At 37.6% G+C, this 17611-nt stretch overlaps 1 protein-coding gene across 5 annotated transcripts in view; it reads right to left on the reverse strand.

Moving 5' to 3' along the window:
- UGGT1 (UDP-glucose glycoprotein glucosyltransferase 1) overlaps positions 1 to 17611 on the reverse strand; it is a 112492-nt gene that overhangs the window by 48725 nt on the left and 46156 nt on the right. For 4 of the 5 annotated variants that reach the window (XR_012133442.1, XR_012133443.1, XR_012133445.1 and 1 more), the window contains exons 18-22: positions 16337 to 16501; positions 5425 to 5545; positions 2808 to 2906; positions 2008 to 2031; positions 1401 to 1495 (exon numbers count right to left, since the gene is read on the reverse strand). Coding sequence is in view for 2 of the 5 variants with exons in the window: in XM_073241615.1 (XP_073097716.1) it covers positions 1401 to 1495; positions 2008 to 2031; positions 2808 to 2906; positions 5425 to 5545; positions 16337 to 16501 (504 nt within the window). In the remaining 3 variants the exon portion in view is untranslated. The remainder of the gene's footprint in view (positions 1 to 1400; positions 1496 to 2007; positions 2032 to 2807; positions 2907 to 5424; positions 5546 to 16336; positions 16502 to 17611) is intronic. The other variant, XM_073241616.1, reaches the window with a different exon arrangement.

Consider the following 17611-nt stretch of genomic DNA (forward strand, 5'->3'; position numbering starts at 1 on the left):
TTTTTCAAGGCCCTGCTCAAACCCTTCTTTGTTCATCTGGCCTCTCCAGATTCCTAGTAAAAATTAATCTCTCCCTGAGTAAGGCAAGAATCCATGTGGAAGACAGTACCTGGGATCCATAAAACCAAAAAAGTGTAATTCATACTTAAGTATATCAAAAGGCATATAAAAGAATATTTATAGCAACATTCTTCAGAATAGCCCCAAACTAGAAATAATACATCCATCAAATAGATTAAACAAATAAACTTTGTGGTATAGCCATATGATACAATATTACACACTGAAGAACTGCCTACCAGTATTTGAAGTATCATGGATGAATGTCAAAAATGTTTAGTAAAGAAACCAAACACAAATAGGTACTATAAGATGCCATTTAAATGGAGTAAGAGACAGGCACACTTAGCATATGTGAGCAGAGGTCATCCCGAGCAGAGCGCTGCTGGGGGGCATTCAGGAACTCGCTGATTCTCTGTTTCTTGACCTGGGGCTGGTCACACGGGTGTGTTCACTTTGTGACACTGTGTATCCTATGATCCATGTACTTCTTTTGAACCTATTTTTCTTCAATTAAAGTATTTATTTTAAAAATTCAACTCTCCCTTCCTGTTCTCCACCCTGCCACCACTGGAGCATTTATAAATTGGAGTTGGAGGTCTTACATATATCTATTTCCCTTCACTCCAATTTACCTCTGAATTGACCACAGCATCTAGACTGTTCCCTTAGACAATAAAGGCACCCAGCAGTTAGTGAAGTGAAGACCACCTGGACAGTTCAGTGTTTCAGTAAGCCTCCTGTGACACAGGGTGGCAGTGCTGCAATTCTGATGAAGATCCAATGTGAAACTGCTCAGGAAAAGGAATTTAACATCTCATTCTCTGACAAGGACACTCTCTAGAAGCTCCAATTTCTTCTTGCCCATTTGCCACTGCTATTCACTAAGTTCTACGGCTTAGGAACTGCTTGTCTTTCCGACCATCTATAACAGACCTACTTCTGTTATACATGCACTAGCATGTCTGCACGGCATTTCCCCCACATCCAGACCTTTCTCTATGTGAAGACCCCGTCTCTCCCATACAATATATAACATGATCTTTGCAGCACCTCTACAGTGAGACCATGAACAGTCATGCAATAAAAATTTGTCTGTGATGAGGATCTCATTATTTTTTTCTCTGAAAGAATCTATTCCCTCAAATGAAGCCAGAGTATTGCAGTCATCTCTTCTTTCTTACTAGCTGGCAGACCTCCGAAGAAACAATGCCTTTCCCCCAAGCACTAAGAAAGCAGGACTCCCACCTCCCCACCAGAACAACCATGTCAGCACCCATTTGCCATGAGGAACACAGCAGTGTCCAAAGAAACCAGAGCATGAAACTGTAGATACTTGCCTGATGTTTAACAGCATCATACAGTAACTGCCTTCCAGAAGGGCTATCAAAATCCCCAACAATCCAAAAAGTTACTGGCCTAATAAAAGAATCATCTGTAGAAAATCAAAAACATACAGTGAGTTGTATGGAAAAAAGCATTCTATGTTTCAATACTGTTATTAAGCCAAGTAACTTCTGAAAACCATGCAAGAACTAAGAAAATGACAAGTTTAATAAAGATTCAAAGCAAAAGTAGTGAAACTTCTATACTACAATGAAAGCAGGGTACCCTTCCACATGGCTTAATTACAAACTACGGTCATGCACTTATGCTATTATGGTTTGGCCATCTGGTAGCGTGTAAAATGAAAGAGAACTTTTGAATATGTGGGTAACAAATTATGGTATTTAATCATATTAATTTATATACTTATATATTATAATTGATATGTACTAAAATTATTTGCAAACATTTATACAAAATTATCTGCACTGATAAATTTTCTACTGTTACCCACAGATTCCAGAAACATCACAATAAAATGTCAGTAAATTCTGAATCACAGAGTTGCCTGAAACCACATAAGATAATTAAGAAAGAGAACATTCTGAAGTTTAAAGTTACCATAAACTTCCTTGGAGGACATTCCTGGACAAAGGTAAAGGAAAAAGAGTAGAAGAAAAGAAAAGGTCATTTCTATAATTAATGCCCACTATAAGAGTCAAAGTGTTAAATAATGTCTAACACAATCTGTTTCCTTCTGTCCTTAGTCCTATTAGTGTAACAGCACTGCCCCAGGACCCCTCAGAACCAATTTCTTTGAAGAATTAAATGGGGCAAGTGCCTATACTTAAAAATATCAGAGCAATTCTGTAATTCAAATCATCGGAAATTCACCCCGCGAGAAGACTAAAGTAGGGACATGAACAGCTGCCTTACAGGATAGTCAGGGCTCTTAAAAGGGTAGTAAGTGTGACCAGAGGGGAAAAGTATCTGGCTGCCGTTAAAAGGATATCATTTCGCACATTTTTAGCATAAGTAAATAATTCTACATAAAAATCAGTTTAAAAACTTACAGAAGGATTCCTAGAACTAAGTAAACGCTAAAATAATAAGCCAATGTTGTCAATAAAGAGTGAGGTCAAACCAATTTTCACTCCATCAACCCATTTTTATATCATAAATGTTTTTTCTTTTGAGTTGAATATCTCATATAAAATTTCAAAGGTTAACATTTGAATTTTCAAAAATATATAAAGAATTCAATTTTAAATAGGTATTTTCTAGATCCAAATCATTATAAGAAAAAAATTAATGAAAGAAATTATGGAATATCTTTCCCAATAGATACTAAAGATTGAATTATTTTTCGCTAATACAAAAAAAAAGGCTGACTCCCAGATAAGCCAGAAGTGGATAATTACCTTTCTTCGTCAGATAGTTCATACTATTGGCTACAGCAGCAGTCTGGCCTTGGGAATCCAAGACAGTAAATCTAGCATAATCATCCACATAGAAGTTATCTAGAAGAAAAAAATTGAAAGATTTATCATTTATATGTTCATAATTAAATACAATAGTTTATAATTTATAATTAAATGCCTAAATTCCATCTAACACTAATACTCAAATGATAATCTGATTTGACCATAAGATTTGTAACAATGCACAAGAGAAATATATTGTTTCACGTTTACTGTCTAAATTTACTGTCCAAAAAAATCGAATTCTTTATATATTTTGGATCCCTACCCCATTTAATCACACTTTTAATACACAACAAAAAATACATACGCCTCACATTCTCTCATATATGTTTATGTCATTTTAATAGTTTATTATTCTATTCCCACCCTTACTGCTTTACAACTAGAAAACAATCCTGTAGTGGGACCTCTGAACTCCTTCTCTCCCTCCACAGTCAATCCACCGGAACAAGTGCTTCCCTATACAGCAGGAGGGGTGGTTAGCGGGGGAGAAGATACAACACTCTGATTGTCATGTTTTCATGTCTAACAAAATGATATATTTTTATCCTTAACAGACATAAAAGGTCATTTTCACTCTTTTTAGATACGTTTCTTTTCTGATTTAGTGCCCACAGCCAGTGCTCTTACTAATCACTTCCCTTCAGATTACCGTTGCTAAAATCCCAGTTTCATCAAGTCATTCCCTAGCTCTAAACTACCCAGTCACCTCTTCCTGCCTACAGAATGGTCTCCAGCCTCTATCTCACAAGCCCTCCATCTCCAGCACTCTCCCCAATCTTAAGAGTCCTTATACCCCAATACAATCACCACCCTTCTCTCACTGCCCTCCATGCACAGCTTGCTCGCCTGCTCTCCCATCTATCTGTCTACCCCCTCCCTCATCTTCCCCCCTACTCAACATAACACACCGAGGGCCTGCTATCCTGTCAGTCAGTATGCCAATAAAAGGAAACCAACAGTAAATCAGACATGGCCCATGACATCACATAGAGAAGGGCAGAAAGCACCAAAGCAGCCTTCTGAAAAGGTCCCTGGACAGTAAAGGCCAAAAGCAGCATAAGTAATGGGGAGGTGGAGCTGTGACCACTGGGGCAGGAGGACACCAGCTGCTCCTCCACTGAAAGCTACACATGCTCACCGGGCAGAGGGCTTCTTTGCTACTGGGAACTAGCATCGTCTCACAGCTGATCACTACCACACTTGGCGGGAAAAGACATCCAAAAACACAGAACTACTGCTATGCTCCTCATTCATGAGTACTCCTGACATCACTCTCCAGTCTAATTAAACATGTTGGAAACAACAAAACTCAGGACAAAGATTCACAGTACTGCTCACCTTGCTCCAAAACTCCTGGAGAAAAGCTAAAACCCACCTGTGAAGAAATAATTCGGCTCAATTTCTGACTACTTGTTTTTCAAATACAAACATGTATGTTGTGCCTTTTCCTCTGCCTACAAGAAAAGGAATTCTACCTCAGGCAGATTAGAGATAACTGTCATACCGTAACAACCATGCAGAGAGCCGTATGCTCATCTTACTCAGTCACAATGGCCCTTGGCTCTGACCTCACTTTTACATGCATGTTTTCTTCCCCAGGGAGATTTCCTGGGCGAGATGAAGGCTGCACCGTATGTCCAGCTATCTGCTAAAATGGCCTTCCACGTCTCAAGGGAAAGCCTGAGGCACAAACTGTGCCTGGGCTCCACACATCTACCTCTTAAAGGGTACTCCCGTGGCAACGACCCGGGCACCATCAGCTGAGGAATACATATGCCAAGCACGGTACGTCCATGTAATGGAACATTAATCAGCCTTTTAAAGGAATGAAGTACAGAGACAGGCTGCAACGTGGATGAGCTTCAAAAACATGATGCTAAGTGAAAGAAGCAGTCTTAAAAAACTTCCAGTTGTATGAAATACCCAGAACAGAAAAATCCATTAGAAATAGAAACTAATGAGTGGTTGCTGGGGGTTAGAGAGGAGAAGTGGAGAGTGACTGCGAGGGGCACCTGGTTTCCTTTGGGGTGATGATACTGTTCTAAAGTAGGTGGTGACATTAATGGCACTACTCGCAGAATGTGCTAAAGCTGTATACTTTGTACTGTTGAGTTTACGGCATGTACACTGTATCTCAGTGAAGGTTTAACATGGTATTCTTAGCTTCTCAGAGTAAAACAACCCGAGATCCTTGTCCACAGAATTGCTGACTGATTCCAGAATGGGGATGAAGAAAAGCCAGTTGCTTCCCAGCTTAGGCCTGTAAGCAAGCCGACAACACGGTCCGCTCTCACCATGTAAGGCCTGCTCGGTCGGCAATTAAAGAGTACTGAACAGTTTTCAAAGTTTACAAGGATTTATCCAGGAAGGATTTCTCTCCTTTTGGTGGAAACTCTTGTGAATTTAGGAACCCATATTATAAACTAAAAGGGCGATGAGTTTAAACACAAAATCATGTCACCACCTTGGCTTATCTTCTGAATCCAATAAATGCAAAGATTCTGAAGCACAAGTGAGAAAGGCCCAAAGTCACCCCTGAAATGCTCCTTACTGGTCGCTGTTAAGTCCAGGTATTCTCGGTCGGCTGTCAAAACCCTAGAATTGATTCGTGGAACAACATTTGCCTGGTTCATGATATATTCTACCACATCCTGATCATGGGACAGTTCACCCTACAAGAAAAAAAAAGAAATGGGGTGGGGGTGGGATGGGTGTTAAACAAATTCGACCAATAGTAGTTTATCAGGGACTAATAAGTTATTAATGTAGTAACAGCTTTTTTTAAATTAAAGTATCATCAATATACAATTCTATGAAGGTTTCATATAAACAACATTGTGGTTTCAACATTCACCCATATTATCAAGTCCTCACCCGCTGCCATTGCAGTCACTGTCTATCAGCCTAGTAAGAGGCTACAGAGTCAAGTAATAGCTTCTTATGTATTGGCAACAGCTAAAAATGGAAGTTACCATGTTATAGGTCCCTGTTGTTGCCAAGCATACGCTGACTTTGCACACAGTACCTCTAACTCTAACAGCGTGAGGCAGATGTTACTCCTCTTTAAAGATGAAGCTGAAGCACAGAAGGTTACTTCTCTTACTCCAAGTCACAGAGCTAAGGAGATCCCAAAAATGAACTGCAAACCCATGCATATTTGGTCTCCACGCACAACTGTGCTTCCCCAGAAATAACCAAGCTCTACAAATTAGTTAAGGGTGAAGTAACATAAACAGAAGTCCATCCTGAAATGTGCTCATAGTTAGCTTCTCTCTGAAGGAGAAAACTAAACACCTTCTCTCAAGCATTTAATATTCGTGCTAATTAAAAATACCCATATCTTTTTTAATCTCAGGCATCCAAATAACCCTACTTTTCCAGAGTCACAATTATACTGGGGGAGGAGATATGTCATCTATCACTTATTCTTCCTTTTCAAACCTCTAAATTACACTTTTACTTCAGGAAGGTAATCTCAGAGCCAAATGGAAATGGCTATGGAAACCTACAAGTTTCTCCACCTTAAAATACTTCATACAAGGCCATATTTTAAAGTGATTGTCAAGGGAGAGACAGATGAGAATCAAATATAGTCAAGTCTAAACAATTCCAATTAGACATTACCTGTGGCTATTTATCCCCAGAGATAAGTCATATGCAAATTCTCAAACTATAAACTAAAAACAAACATATGAACCAATGACACAATTTGAAAGACTTACAAAGGTACCAGATGACTTAGTATAGATGTAAACCTGTGTATACAACTTTGGTCTCCATTATAAATACGAACTGATTGCAGTTAGAAGCCTAACTAGTTCAGGGTAGGCAATCTGGCAACATCTGTATCAAAACTTTAAATGGACACACCCTCTGATGCAGCTCATCTACACACACCACACACCACACCACACACACACACACAGTGGCTGCTGGCAGAAAAAAGAGTGGCAGGGGAACACGACCAAGTAAGTGACAGTCCCTCTGCACTTACAGCTCCACACATTTTGAATTTCACACCATCTGCCTATCATATCCTTTTGTAGTGAATTTAGTTCCTAATTTTAAACGTACACTACCCCCAACAAAACAGTTTCAGTAATTAGTGTTTCTCCAAAAAAAATAATAATAAGGTATAAAGATACACATATTAGGATATTCACTGCAGCACTATTTATAACAGTGAAATTCTACAAGCAACATCTAACATTAGGGGATGAAATAAATTATTGTTCACTCTTAAAAATGAAATACCCTGCCACAATCTAAAATAATGGGATAGAGTTGTATATTTAGGAATGCAAAGCTAAGATATAAGCAATTAGAAAGGTAAGCTAAAAAAATGCACATGTAAGGAGATATACAAAAATATTGCTCTAGAGATTGAGATGAGAACTTTAATTTTTACTTAATACATTCTAATATTCCCCCAAATTTAGTATTTGTAAATATGTATAGGAGCACATATGGCTTTTGTCATTTAAAATAAGGCTTTTCTTAGCTAGACCAAACTAAATTTCTCACTGGCAATACAAGAGGAAAACCAGCATTCAAAGAGAGAATAACATTGAAAACTGGCATACTTTTAGATAACAGATACGTTAATACTGAAAAACAGAAAAACTCTTCTTAATTTTTATATCCAACAATGTTGAAGAATACATTTTTAAATGGAGGTTGGAAAGCTGAGATGTTTGAATTATCTTTTATCTTTTCATTAATATAAAGAAATAAAATAATTATCATTTCTTCAAGACTATTCTTAACTTGGGAAAATATGCCAAACTCATTCAAATGAAAACTTTCTGTGTTTCATTCTAGCAGTTCCAGGAAGAATGAATTCCTTAACAAAACTATTAGGATCTATCCTTAGTTCATGAGAAGAAATGCAATGGTATTTGGCCGACATGTTGTATTTAGAACGATAATGTTGTACAATAATACAACAATTAATGTATAAATGCATTAACAATGAGAATAAATAGCTTCTATTAAAAATATATTGCTGATGCGAATTAAAACCACAATGAGATATTACCTCACACCAGTTAGGATGGTCACCATCCAAAAAGATAACAAATGTTGGCGAGGATGTGGAGAAAGGAGAAACCTACACTGCTGGTGGGAATGTAAATTAGTTCAACCATTGTGGAAAGCAGTATGGAGGTTCCTCAAAAAACTAAAAATAGAAATATCATTTGACCCAGGAATTCCACTCCTAGGAATTTACCCAAAGAATGCAGGAGTCCAGTTTGAAAAAGACATATGCACCCTGTTTATCGCAGCACTATTTACAATAGCCAAGAAATGGAAGCAACCTAAGTGTCCATCAGTAGATGAATGGATAAAGAAGATGTGGTACATATACACAATGGAATATTATTCAGCCATAAAAAGAAAACAAATCCTACCCTTTGCAACAACATGGATGGAGCTAGAGGGTATTATGCTCAGTGAAATAAGCCAGGCAGAGAAAGACAAGTACCAAATGATTTCACTCATCTGTGGAGCACAAGAACAAAGCAAAAACTGAAGGAACAAAACAGCAGCAGAATCACAGAACCCAAGAATGGACTAACAGTTACTAAAGGGAAAGGGACTGGGGAGGAGGGGTGGGAAGGGAGGGATAAGGGGGAAAAAGGGGCATTACGATTAGCACACATAATATAGTGGGGGGGCATGGAAAAGGCAGTATACACAGAGAAGATAACTAATGATTCTATAGCATCTTACACTGATGGACAGCTACTGTAATGGGGTATGTGGTGGGGACTTGATAATAGGGGGAGTCTAGTAACCATAATGTTGTTCAAGTAATTGCACATTAATGATACCAAAATTAAAAAAAATACATACGTATATATATATTGCTGACCTTTTCAACCAATGGTCCTGGGAAAACTGGATATCTACATGCAAAAGAATGAAATGGGACCCTTACCTCATACCACACACAAAAATTAACTAGATCAAAGACATAAACTAAGAACTAATACTATAAAACTCTTAGAAGAAAACACTGGAAAAACCTTCATGCTATTGAATTTGACAATGATTTCTTGCATATGAGACCAAAATTACAGGCAACAAAAAAAAATAGGCTAAAATGGATTTCACCAAAACTGAAAACTTCTGTGCATCAAAGGATATTACCAACAAAGTGGAAAGACAACCAACAGAATTGAAAAACACACTTGTAAATCTTATGTCTGATAAGGGATAAATATCCAAAACATATAAAGATCTTCTATACCTCAACACCAAAAAAAACAACCTAATTCAAAAATTGAGCAAAGGACTTGAATAGAAATTTCCCCAAAGAAGTTATATAAACAACCAATAAGTACTTGAAAAGATGCTCAGTCTCATTAGTCCTTAGAAAAATGCAAATACATACCACAGTGGGACACTACTTCACACCAACAGAATGGCATAAGCAAAATAACAGAAACTCACAAGTGTCAATGAGGTGTGAAGAAACCGGAATTTTTGTACATTTGGTCGTAGGAATGTACAATGGTGTAGCTGCTATGGTAAGCAGTTTGGTAGTTGCACAAAATGCTAAACTGAATTATATATGATCCAGCAGTTCCACTTCTAACAATACATCTTCAAGAATCGAATGCAAGGACCTGAACAGATATCTGTACACCCATATTCACAGGAGTGTTATTCACAGTAGCCAAAAGGTGGGAACAATTCAAATGTCCATCCACACATAAATGAAGAAGTAAAATGTAGCATATACATATCATTTCATTTTAACAGGAAAGAAATTCTGACGTTACAAAATGTCTGAACCTTAAAATAGTCAAGACACAAAAATGACAAATGCTGTAAGATGCCATTTATATGATGTGCCTACAAGAGGCTAACTCATAAATATAAAAAGTACAACAGTGGTTCCCAGTGGCTGCAGGGAGAAGGCAAACGGGACTTACTGTGTAACACGCACACAGGGCTGTCTGGCATGACAAAAAGGTTCTGGAGATGGGCAGTGCTAATGGTTCCACAACATTTTGAATATACTTAATGTCACAGACTTGTATAGTAAAAATGGTTAAAATGCTAAAAGTTTATGTGTTGTGATTTTACTATAATAGTTTTTTTTTAATACAAACATACCTCAGATATATTGCAGATTTGGTTCCAGATCACCACAGTAAAGCAAATATCACAGTAAAGTAAGTCGAATTAATGTTTTGGTTTCCCAGTGCATATAGAGTTACATTCATACTACACTGCAGTCTATTAAGTGTGCAACAGCATTATATCTAAAACAAAGTTCATACATTAAAAAATACTGCTAAAAATGCTAATCATCATCTGAGCTTTTCAGCAAATTGTAGTCACTGATCACAGATCACCTTAACAAATACAATAACAAAAAAGTTTAAAATATTCCAAGAATTACCAAAATGTGCCAGAGACACACAAAAAAACAAATGCTGTCGGAAAAATGGCACCAGCGGACTTGCTTGACACAGGGTTACCACAAACCTTCTATCTGTAAATAACTGAAATATCCGCAAAGCATAATAAAGCAAAATGCAATAAAGTGAAGTTTGCCTATATATATTTCTGTTTAGGGTTAATATTACATTAATGTTATTTGATAACTAAAATATTATTTCAGAGTGACATTCAGCAGAAATGACAGAGTAAAGATCTCTGAAAAGCCTCTTCTCCAAAAATCCATCAAGAATACCAAAAAAAATTGTCAAACTTATTCAAAACTCTAGAAGCTAACCAAAGACTTGCAAAATTCCAAGGGACTTTAATTCAAGAAAAAGCTGAATCTCCCCAGGAAAAGTAACTTCTGTGACACTTCAACTCGCCCTATTACTATCCACTGCTCCTCAGCTTGCAGCAGCCTTGAAAGCTAATAGCCCTGCAATAAAGGTAAAAAACAGCAGACAAGTCACCTTCTATGCTAGTAGTTATTGCCTCTCTTCCCACCTCAGCACACACCATTTTCTTCACCCCTTCCCAGACCATTCACTTTAATTAGAACTGCTGATATAATCTACATCTTTTTTTAATATGCAATCCTGTGGGGGTTTCACGTACACAACATTGTGGTTTCAACATTCACCCGTATTATCGGGTCCTGCGCTGCCCCGTCGCGGTCTCTGTCTGTTGGTGTGGTGGGATGCTATAGAGTCATTACTTGTCTTCTCTGTGCAGTACTGCCTTCCCTGTGACCTACCTAAATTGTGCTAACCTGCATCTTAAACTACATTTTAAAGTACTTCAAGTATTCCAGTCATCTGACAACTATAAAAATTGCAAAGTTTCCCAAGTAACAAATTAAGATAGACTAAGGTCAGCTTGTCAGATTAAAAAAAAAGAAACAGAAGACAAAAAATACTCCCAGGGGTTCTCTATATTTGAGCTGATTTAGTCCTTGCTCAGTGCCAACAGCCTTTTTCCTGGGGAATCTTTGTCAAAAACAATCAGGTACAATTATTCAATGTCTCAGTTGCTTGAAGTGATGATAACAATTGGGCAAACATGAAGCTGGCCAAAAACGTAGAAGTAAAAAGCTGGGGAATGAAATGTCCTTAAGGGGCTCTGAAAAGCTCTCATAATATTCCTTTGATCTAAAAAGCCTCATGCATGGTGCCCAGGGGGCTAAGCATGCCCAGTAAAAATATTAGAAGACCCTAAATTCACACCTCCCATTAACTATGCAAGCAAGAGCTGAAGGCTGACAGTTGTAAACTGCCTGGCTGAGTGCTGAAAGCCTGTCCCAACATGTACACAGACACCCTTGGGAAAAACTTCTTTGCATTCATGCTTTTAAGAAAATACCTGTTTATTCATCAGCTGACCAATAAGCTACCAACCAGAGACTTAAGAGACCACACAGGACAAGGAACACAGACTAAAGAATTGGCACAGGAAAGTCTCTAAACAAACAACAGCTACAACAGTAAAGCCTGATAGGGCACAGACTGATTTCCAGAGACGCCACATTGAATTAATTAAAATAACCAGTTATCAGCAAAAATTTAAGAGACCTGCAAAAAAAGAAAACAGTATGGCCCACACTGAGGAAAAAAGGTAACTAGTACATACAGTTCCTGAGACAGCCCACGCACTGGACTTTACGCAGACTTTAGATCAGTTACTTCAAATATATTCCAAGAACTAAAGGAAATCCTGTCTAGCAAACTAAAGGAAATTTTGAGACTGATGTCTCAGCAAATTGACCGTATCAGTAAAGGGAAAGAAATTATGGAAAAGAACCTGAATAAGTGGAGTTAAAAATTACAATTGCTGAAATGAAATGTTCACTAGGACTCAATAGCAGATTTTAGCTGATAAAGGAATCAGTGAATCTGAAGATACAAGTCTAAGGAACAGAAATAAGAAGGCCTGTAAGACACTATGGAGTATCAACATACGCATATATCCAGAAAGAAAGGAGAGAAACAAAGGGACACTGCGTGACAAAGAATCTGGCTGGCTCCCTGGTTCCTGGGAGATGACCTCTAATCCTGGAGTCTCCTGATGCTAATGGGTCTTTGTTATCCATGGCAGGCCCCTCAGCCCACACTGGGTACACTAATGGGGTTACTCACGCTGGACCTTTAGACAGTTTATGCGAATAAGATGACTTATCACAGAGCTGTTCAAGCCAAAAAGACCAAACACATGATTAGAGGGTTGGGGTTTTTTACAGCAAAGTATCAGTCTGACCTCCAGAAACTCAACCACATGGCCAATGATTCAATCACAGCTATTTAATGAATCCTCAATAAAAACTCTGGACACCAAAGCATGGCTGGACTTCCCTGGCTGGCGACAGCCCAAGCGTTATTACCATCAGTGAGCAAGGGGGTAACACTTCCCGAATTCATGGGGAAAAGACAAAAGAACCTTTACATTGGTAATCTTCCCGAACTTTGCCCTATGCTTCTCACCCTTTGGGTGGTTCTGATTAGTACTTTTTACTAAAATAATACTAATCCTAAGTATAGCACTGTCCTGAGTTCTGTAAGCTGTTCCAGCAAATCATCAAAACTAAGGAGGGTATTGGGAACCCAGAACCAGTTGATCATAGGTGAGGGTGGCCCGGGGGCCCTTGAACTTGTGGCTGGTGTCTGAAATGAGGGCAATCTTGTGGAGAACTGTGCCCTTAATCCATCAAATTTGGCTTAACTCTGACTAGTTTGGTGGCAGTAGTCACTACAGGCAGAAAGATTACCAGAAGAAATAACGGCTGAAAAGTTCCTAAAGTTGATATTTAAGAAGTATAATGAACTCCAGATAGGAAAAGCTCATAGAGTTCCACATCTAGACATGATTAGTGAGGTGTCAAAAGTGAAAGGCAAAGAAAGGATCATAAAAAAAGTGAGAGAGAAGAGGCTCATCACACAGAGCAGATGTTCAATAAGATTAACAGCTTATTTTTCAAGGGAAACAATAGAGATCAAAAGGCAATGGAAAGACATTCAAAGTACGGAAAGGAAAAGACTGTCAACCAAGAATTCAATGCCTTGGCAAATTACTGTTCAAAATTGAAGGGCAAATGAGCACATTTCCAGATAAACAAAACAGAGAGGATTTTTCACTGGCAGACTTAACCGACAATAAATACTAAGGAGATTCCTTCAGGCTAAAATGAAAGGACACAAGACTGTAACTCAAATCCACACAAAATATTAAGAGTAAGGGTAAAAGTAACTGCATGGATAAATATAGAGTATAGATACATTTTTTGTTTTAACTCTATCTCACTTAAAAGACAACTGCAACACTAAAAGTTATAAATCAGTGCTGATGGGCATATAATGTGGAAAAATGTAATCTGTAGGACAATACAACATAAATTAAGATGGTACAAAAAGTTTAACTATATAAGTATTACATAGAAAAAATTATAAAGCATAACAAAGTGGGATTTACCCCGGGAACTCAAAGTTAGGTCGACACATAAAATGAACCAACATAATACACCATATTAATAGCTAAGGGACGAAACCACAGGAGCATCTCAGTAGACACAGAAAAAGAATTTGACAAAATCCAATGCACTTTGCTGTTTTAAAAAACATTTAGCAAGCTTTAGAAGGAAACTTCCATAACCTAATAATGGGAATCTGCAAAAACCCCACAACTAACATACTTACTGGTGAAAGACTAAATAAAGCCTTCCCTGCTACAATCAGGAACGAAACAAGGCTGTTCACCCACACTACTTCTACTCAGCATAGCACTAGAAGTTCTAGCCAGGCAATCACACAACAAAAGGAGAAGAAAAAAAAGAGGTAAAAGGCATCCCAACTGCAAAGAAAAAATCAAAACTATGCTCTTGTCACCTGCAGAGGAAATGTCAAAGAAAAATCCACAGAAAGCTATTATGGCTAATAAACAAGTTCAACAAGGCTGCAGACTATAAGATCAGTACACAAAAAATAAATTGTATTTCTATTCACTATTAATGAATTATCCAAAAATTAAGTTTAGAAAAAAATTCCATTTATAATAGCATCAAAAAGAATAAAATATTAAGGAATAAATTTATTGAAAGAAGTGTAAGACTTCATTAAAAACTACCAAACGTCATTGAAACAAAGTAACACACCCTGTATTCATGGGATGGAAGATTCAGTATTGTTAAGATGTATTTCCTAAATTGCTCTACAAATAGATACAATTCCTATCAAAATTCCAATGGCCCTATTTTTGCAGAACTGGCAAGCTAATCTTAAGAGTTATATGGAAATGAAGGGACACAGGTGAGCCAAATAATCTTAAAAAGAGAGAGAGACAGACCCAAAGTTGGAAAACTCACACTTTATTACAACAGTAAGGTACTTATGAGAACGAATGTATAGCTAAGTGGAAAATGACAGTCCAAGAATAAACCAATACATTAATGGTCAACTTATTTTTCACAAATGTGCCCTGACAATTTAAATCAATAAACAGTGCTCAGACAACTAAACATCCCAAAAGACATCTAATTACATGTTGGATATGGAAAAAAAGGTGGACCCCTACCTCACACCATATACAAAAAATTAACTGAAAATGGATCAAAGAACTAAATATTAAAACGCTATGGAAACACTCAAAAGAAAACACAGGTAATCAATCTTTGTGACTTAGGATTAAGTGACGTACATATGACACAAACAGCACAAACAAGAAAAGAGAGTAAGCAAATTGGACTTAAAATTTAAAACATTTGTACTTTAAAGGACCATCAATAAAATGAAAAGACAAATGACAAAGTGAGAGAAATTATTTGCAAGTCATATATATGTAATAGACTAAAATCTAGAATACAGATTGAACTGTAACAACTCAAAAAAACAAACTGCCCAATTAAACACAGGCAAATAATCTGACCATTGCTCCAAACAAGAAATAAAAGGTCAGTAAGCACAAGAAACTGACCAACATCATTCATGTTTTAGTAACGAAAATCAAAACCACAATGATATACTGCTTACACCCACTAGGCTACAATCAAGACAGACAATACCAAGTATTGCCTAGAATGTAAAGAAAGTGGAACCTGCTCATAGGAATGTACAATGGTGCAGCCACTTTAGAAAAGAGTCTAGCAGTTCCTCAAACTATTAAAATTAGAATTACTACATAAGCAGGCAATTATACTCTTAGGTATATATACCCAGGAACTGAGAACATACGTCTACACAAAAACCTGTACAATACTGTTCACAGCAGCATTATTCATGATAGCAAACAGTGAGAACAACCCAAATATTCCTCAACTGATGAATGAATAAACAAAATGTAGAGGAGCCATTTGATATATTTGGACATAAAAAAGAATGAAGTACTGACAAATGCTTTCCAATAAGGATAAACCTTGAAAACGTTATGCTAGGTGAAAGCAACCAGTCACAAAAGATCACATATTGTATGATTCCACTTCTATAAAATGTCCAAAGCAGGCAAATCCAAAGAGACAGAAAACAGATTTGTGGTTATCAGACTGGGGGTAGGGGAAAATGGAGAGCGACTGCTACTGAGTGTCAGCTTTATTTTGAGGGTGAACTTTAGGCAGAGCTAACAGTTACATAACTGTGTATACACTAAAAACCAGTCGACTGTCTACTTTAAAAGGTTGCGTCTCATGGCACGTAAATTATGTCTCAACAATAACTATATATATAAAATATCTGAGTCTTTCCTAAGGGAATTCCTAACAAGTAGAACAAATGTCTCTTAGAACTGCTCAGTTCTTTAGAATTTTTTAAATAAACCTTTAATCCTGAAATCAATAAAACTAGCTATTTCAAATACAACATACAGAAAGTCTTGTGGCTATTTTCATTATAGCTGAACTTGTTGGAAACCTACAAACCAATTACAAGTGGTGAGCAGAAACCAGTGATAAGCATTTTATCACCTACCTCAGAGACTACAAAAATGTAAGCAAACCGCTGTCCTTCAAAATCAGCCGTGAGAGAACCACTCACCAAGTACACTGCCCTCTGGAAGAAAGCTGTGGTCTCCAGGATTCTGTGCATTGTGACGGTTTCCAGCTCGTCCGGATCTAGCTGGTCCTTCTCTAAAGGCATTCCATTGAACAGAACGACAGGCAGGGGACCGATGCCAGTCTGCTCATAGTAGCCTCTTGCTTCCTGAAACACAACAACACAATGCACACATTTTTGTCCTTCATAACACAGATGGAACACAGCATTTTTTTCATACATACATATTCTAACAAGAAAAAAGAAGTAAACAGAAATCAGGTCACCAAGAAATAACTAAATTCACTATGTTGAATACATGAAGCTAAGACACCATACATCAATTACTCTTCAATTAAAAAGAAAAAGGAAATAACCCAAGAAATTTCTTTTTAAAAACATCAAAAGTGACATCATAGTTAATTTCCTGTTGAGTATGTTAAAGATTATATTTCTGAGTTTTTATAAAACCACAAAATCTAGCAAATTGGGGGTAAGGGGTAATTTTAAGTAGCCCAGACTACCAAACCTGAAGTACACACACCACAGCTAGGACTCTATGACAGACGCTTCTGCAATGATGGAGATATCCTACCTTCACAGTCCAACGCAGCAGCCACTAACCACTACTAAGCACTTGGAATTAATTTCCATGTTAAAAGCCACATGTGGCTAGAGGCTACCATCACGGGCAGCACGACTACAGAATGCCACGAATTGTGAGTGCTTCTGGGCAGACAGCCGGGGTGAATCATTTGCCCAACTCTAAATTTAAAAGGGTCAAGAATTTATACCTATAGAAAACAAAACAAAGTTGGCGGACAAAGAGTTCTTAAAAATTGCTCTGTAAGCCCAATCTTTCTTCTCCAAGACGAAAGACTGGTTCCTTGGCAGAGAAATGCCAGGCCAAGAAAATGGCAAATATATGGAAGATGGACACTTTTCCCTGTCAATATAGGTACATTACTTCCCTCAGACGTCACCTGCAGACTCAAGACCAAGTTCTCAGTGTAAAACATATGACCTAAACAAGATGTAAAAAGGACTCCTTAAAATATTCTTGCTGAACATCTTATAACTGACATTTTCTGAAAACAGCAGATTTAATAGCTATCACAAACAGAGAAGCACTTCAGCTGGCAACTAACACCAGAGACTGGCAATAGATTGCTCGGTTTCTAATGGATCCAGCCGCTGTCCTAACTGATGGGACAGACTTCCCTGACAGACTATAAAGTGGCACACAGACAGAGAGACCTGCTAGGCTGATTTCCGGTT

This window comes from Manis javanica, chromosome 7 (genome assembly GCF_040802235.1).
Source record: "Manis javanica isolate MJ-LG chromosome 7, MJ_LKY, whole genome shotgun sequence".
Taxonomy (NCBI): domain Eukaryota; kingdom Metazoa; phylum Chordata; class Mammalia; order Pholidota; family Manidae; genus Manis; species Manis javanica.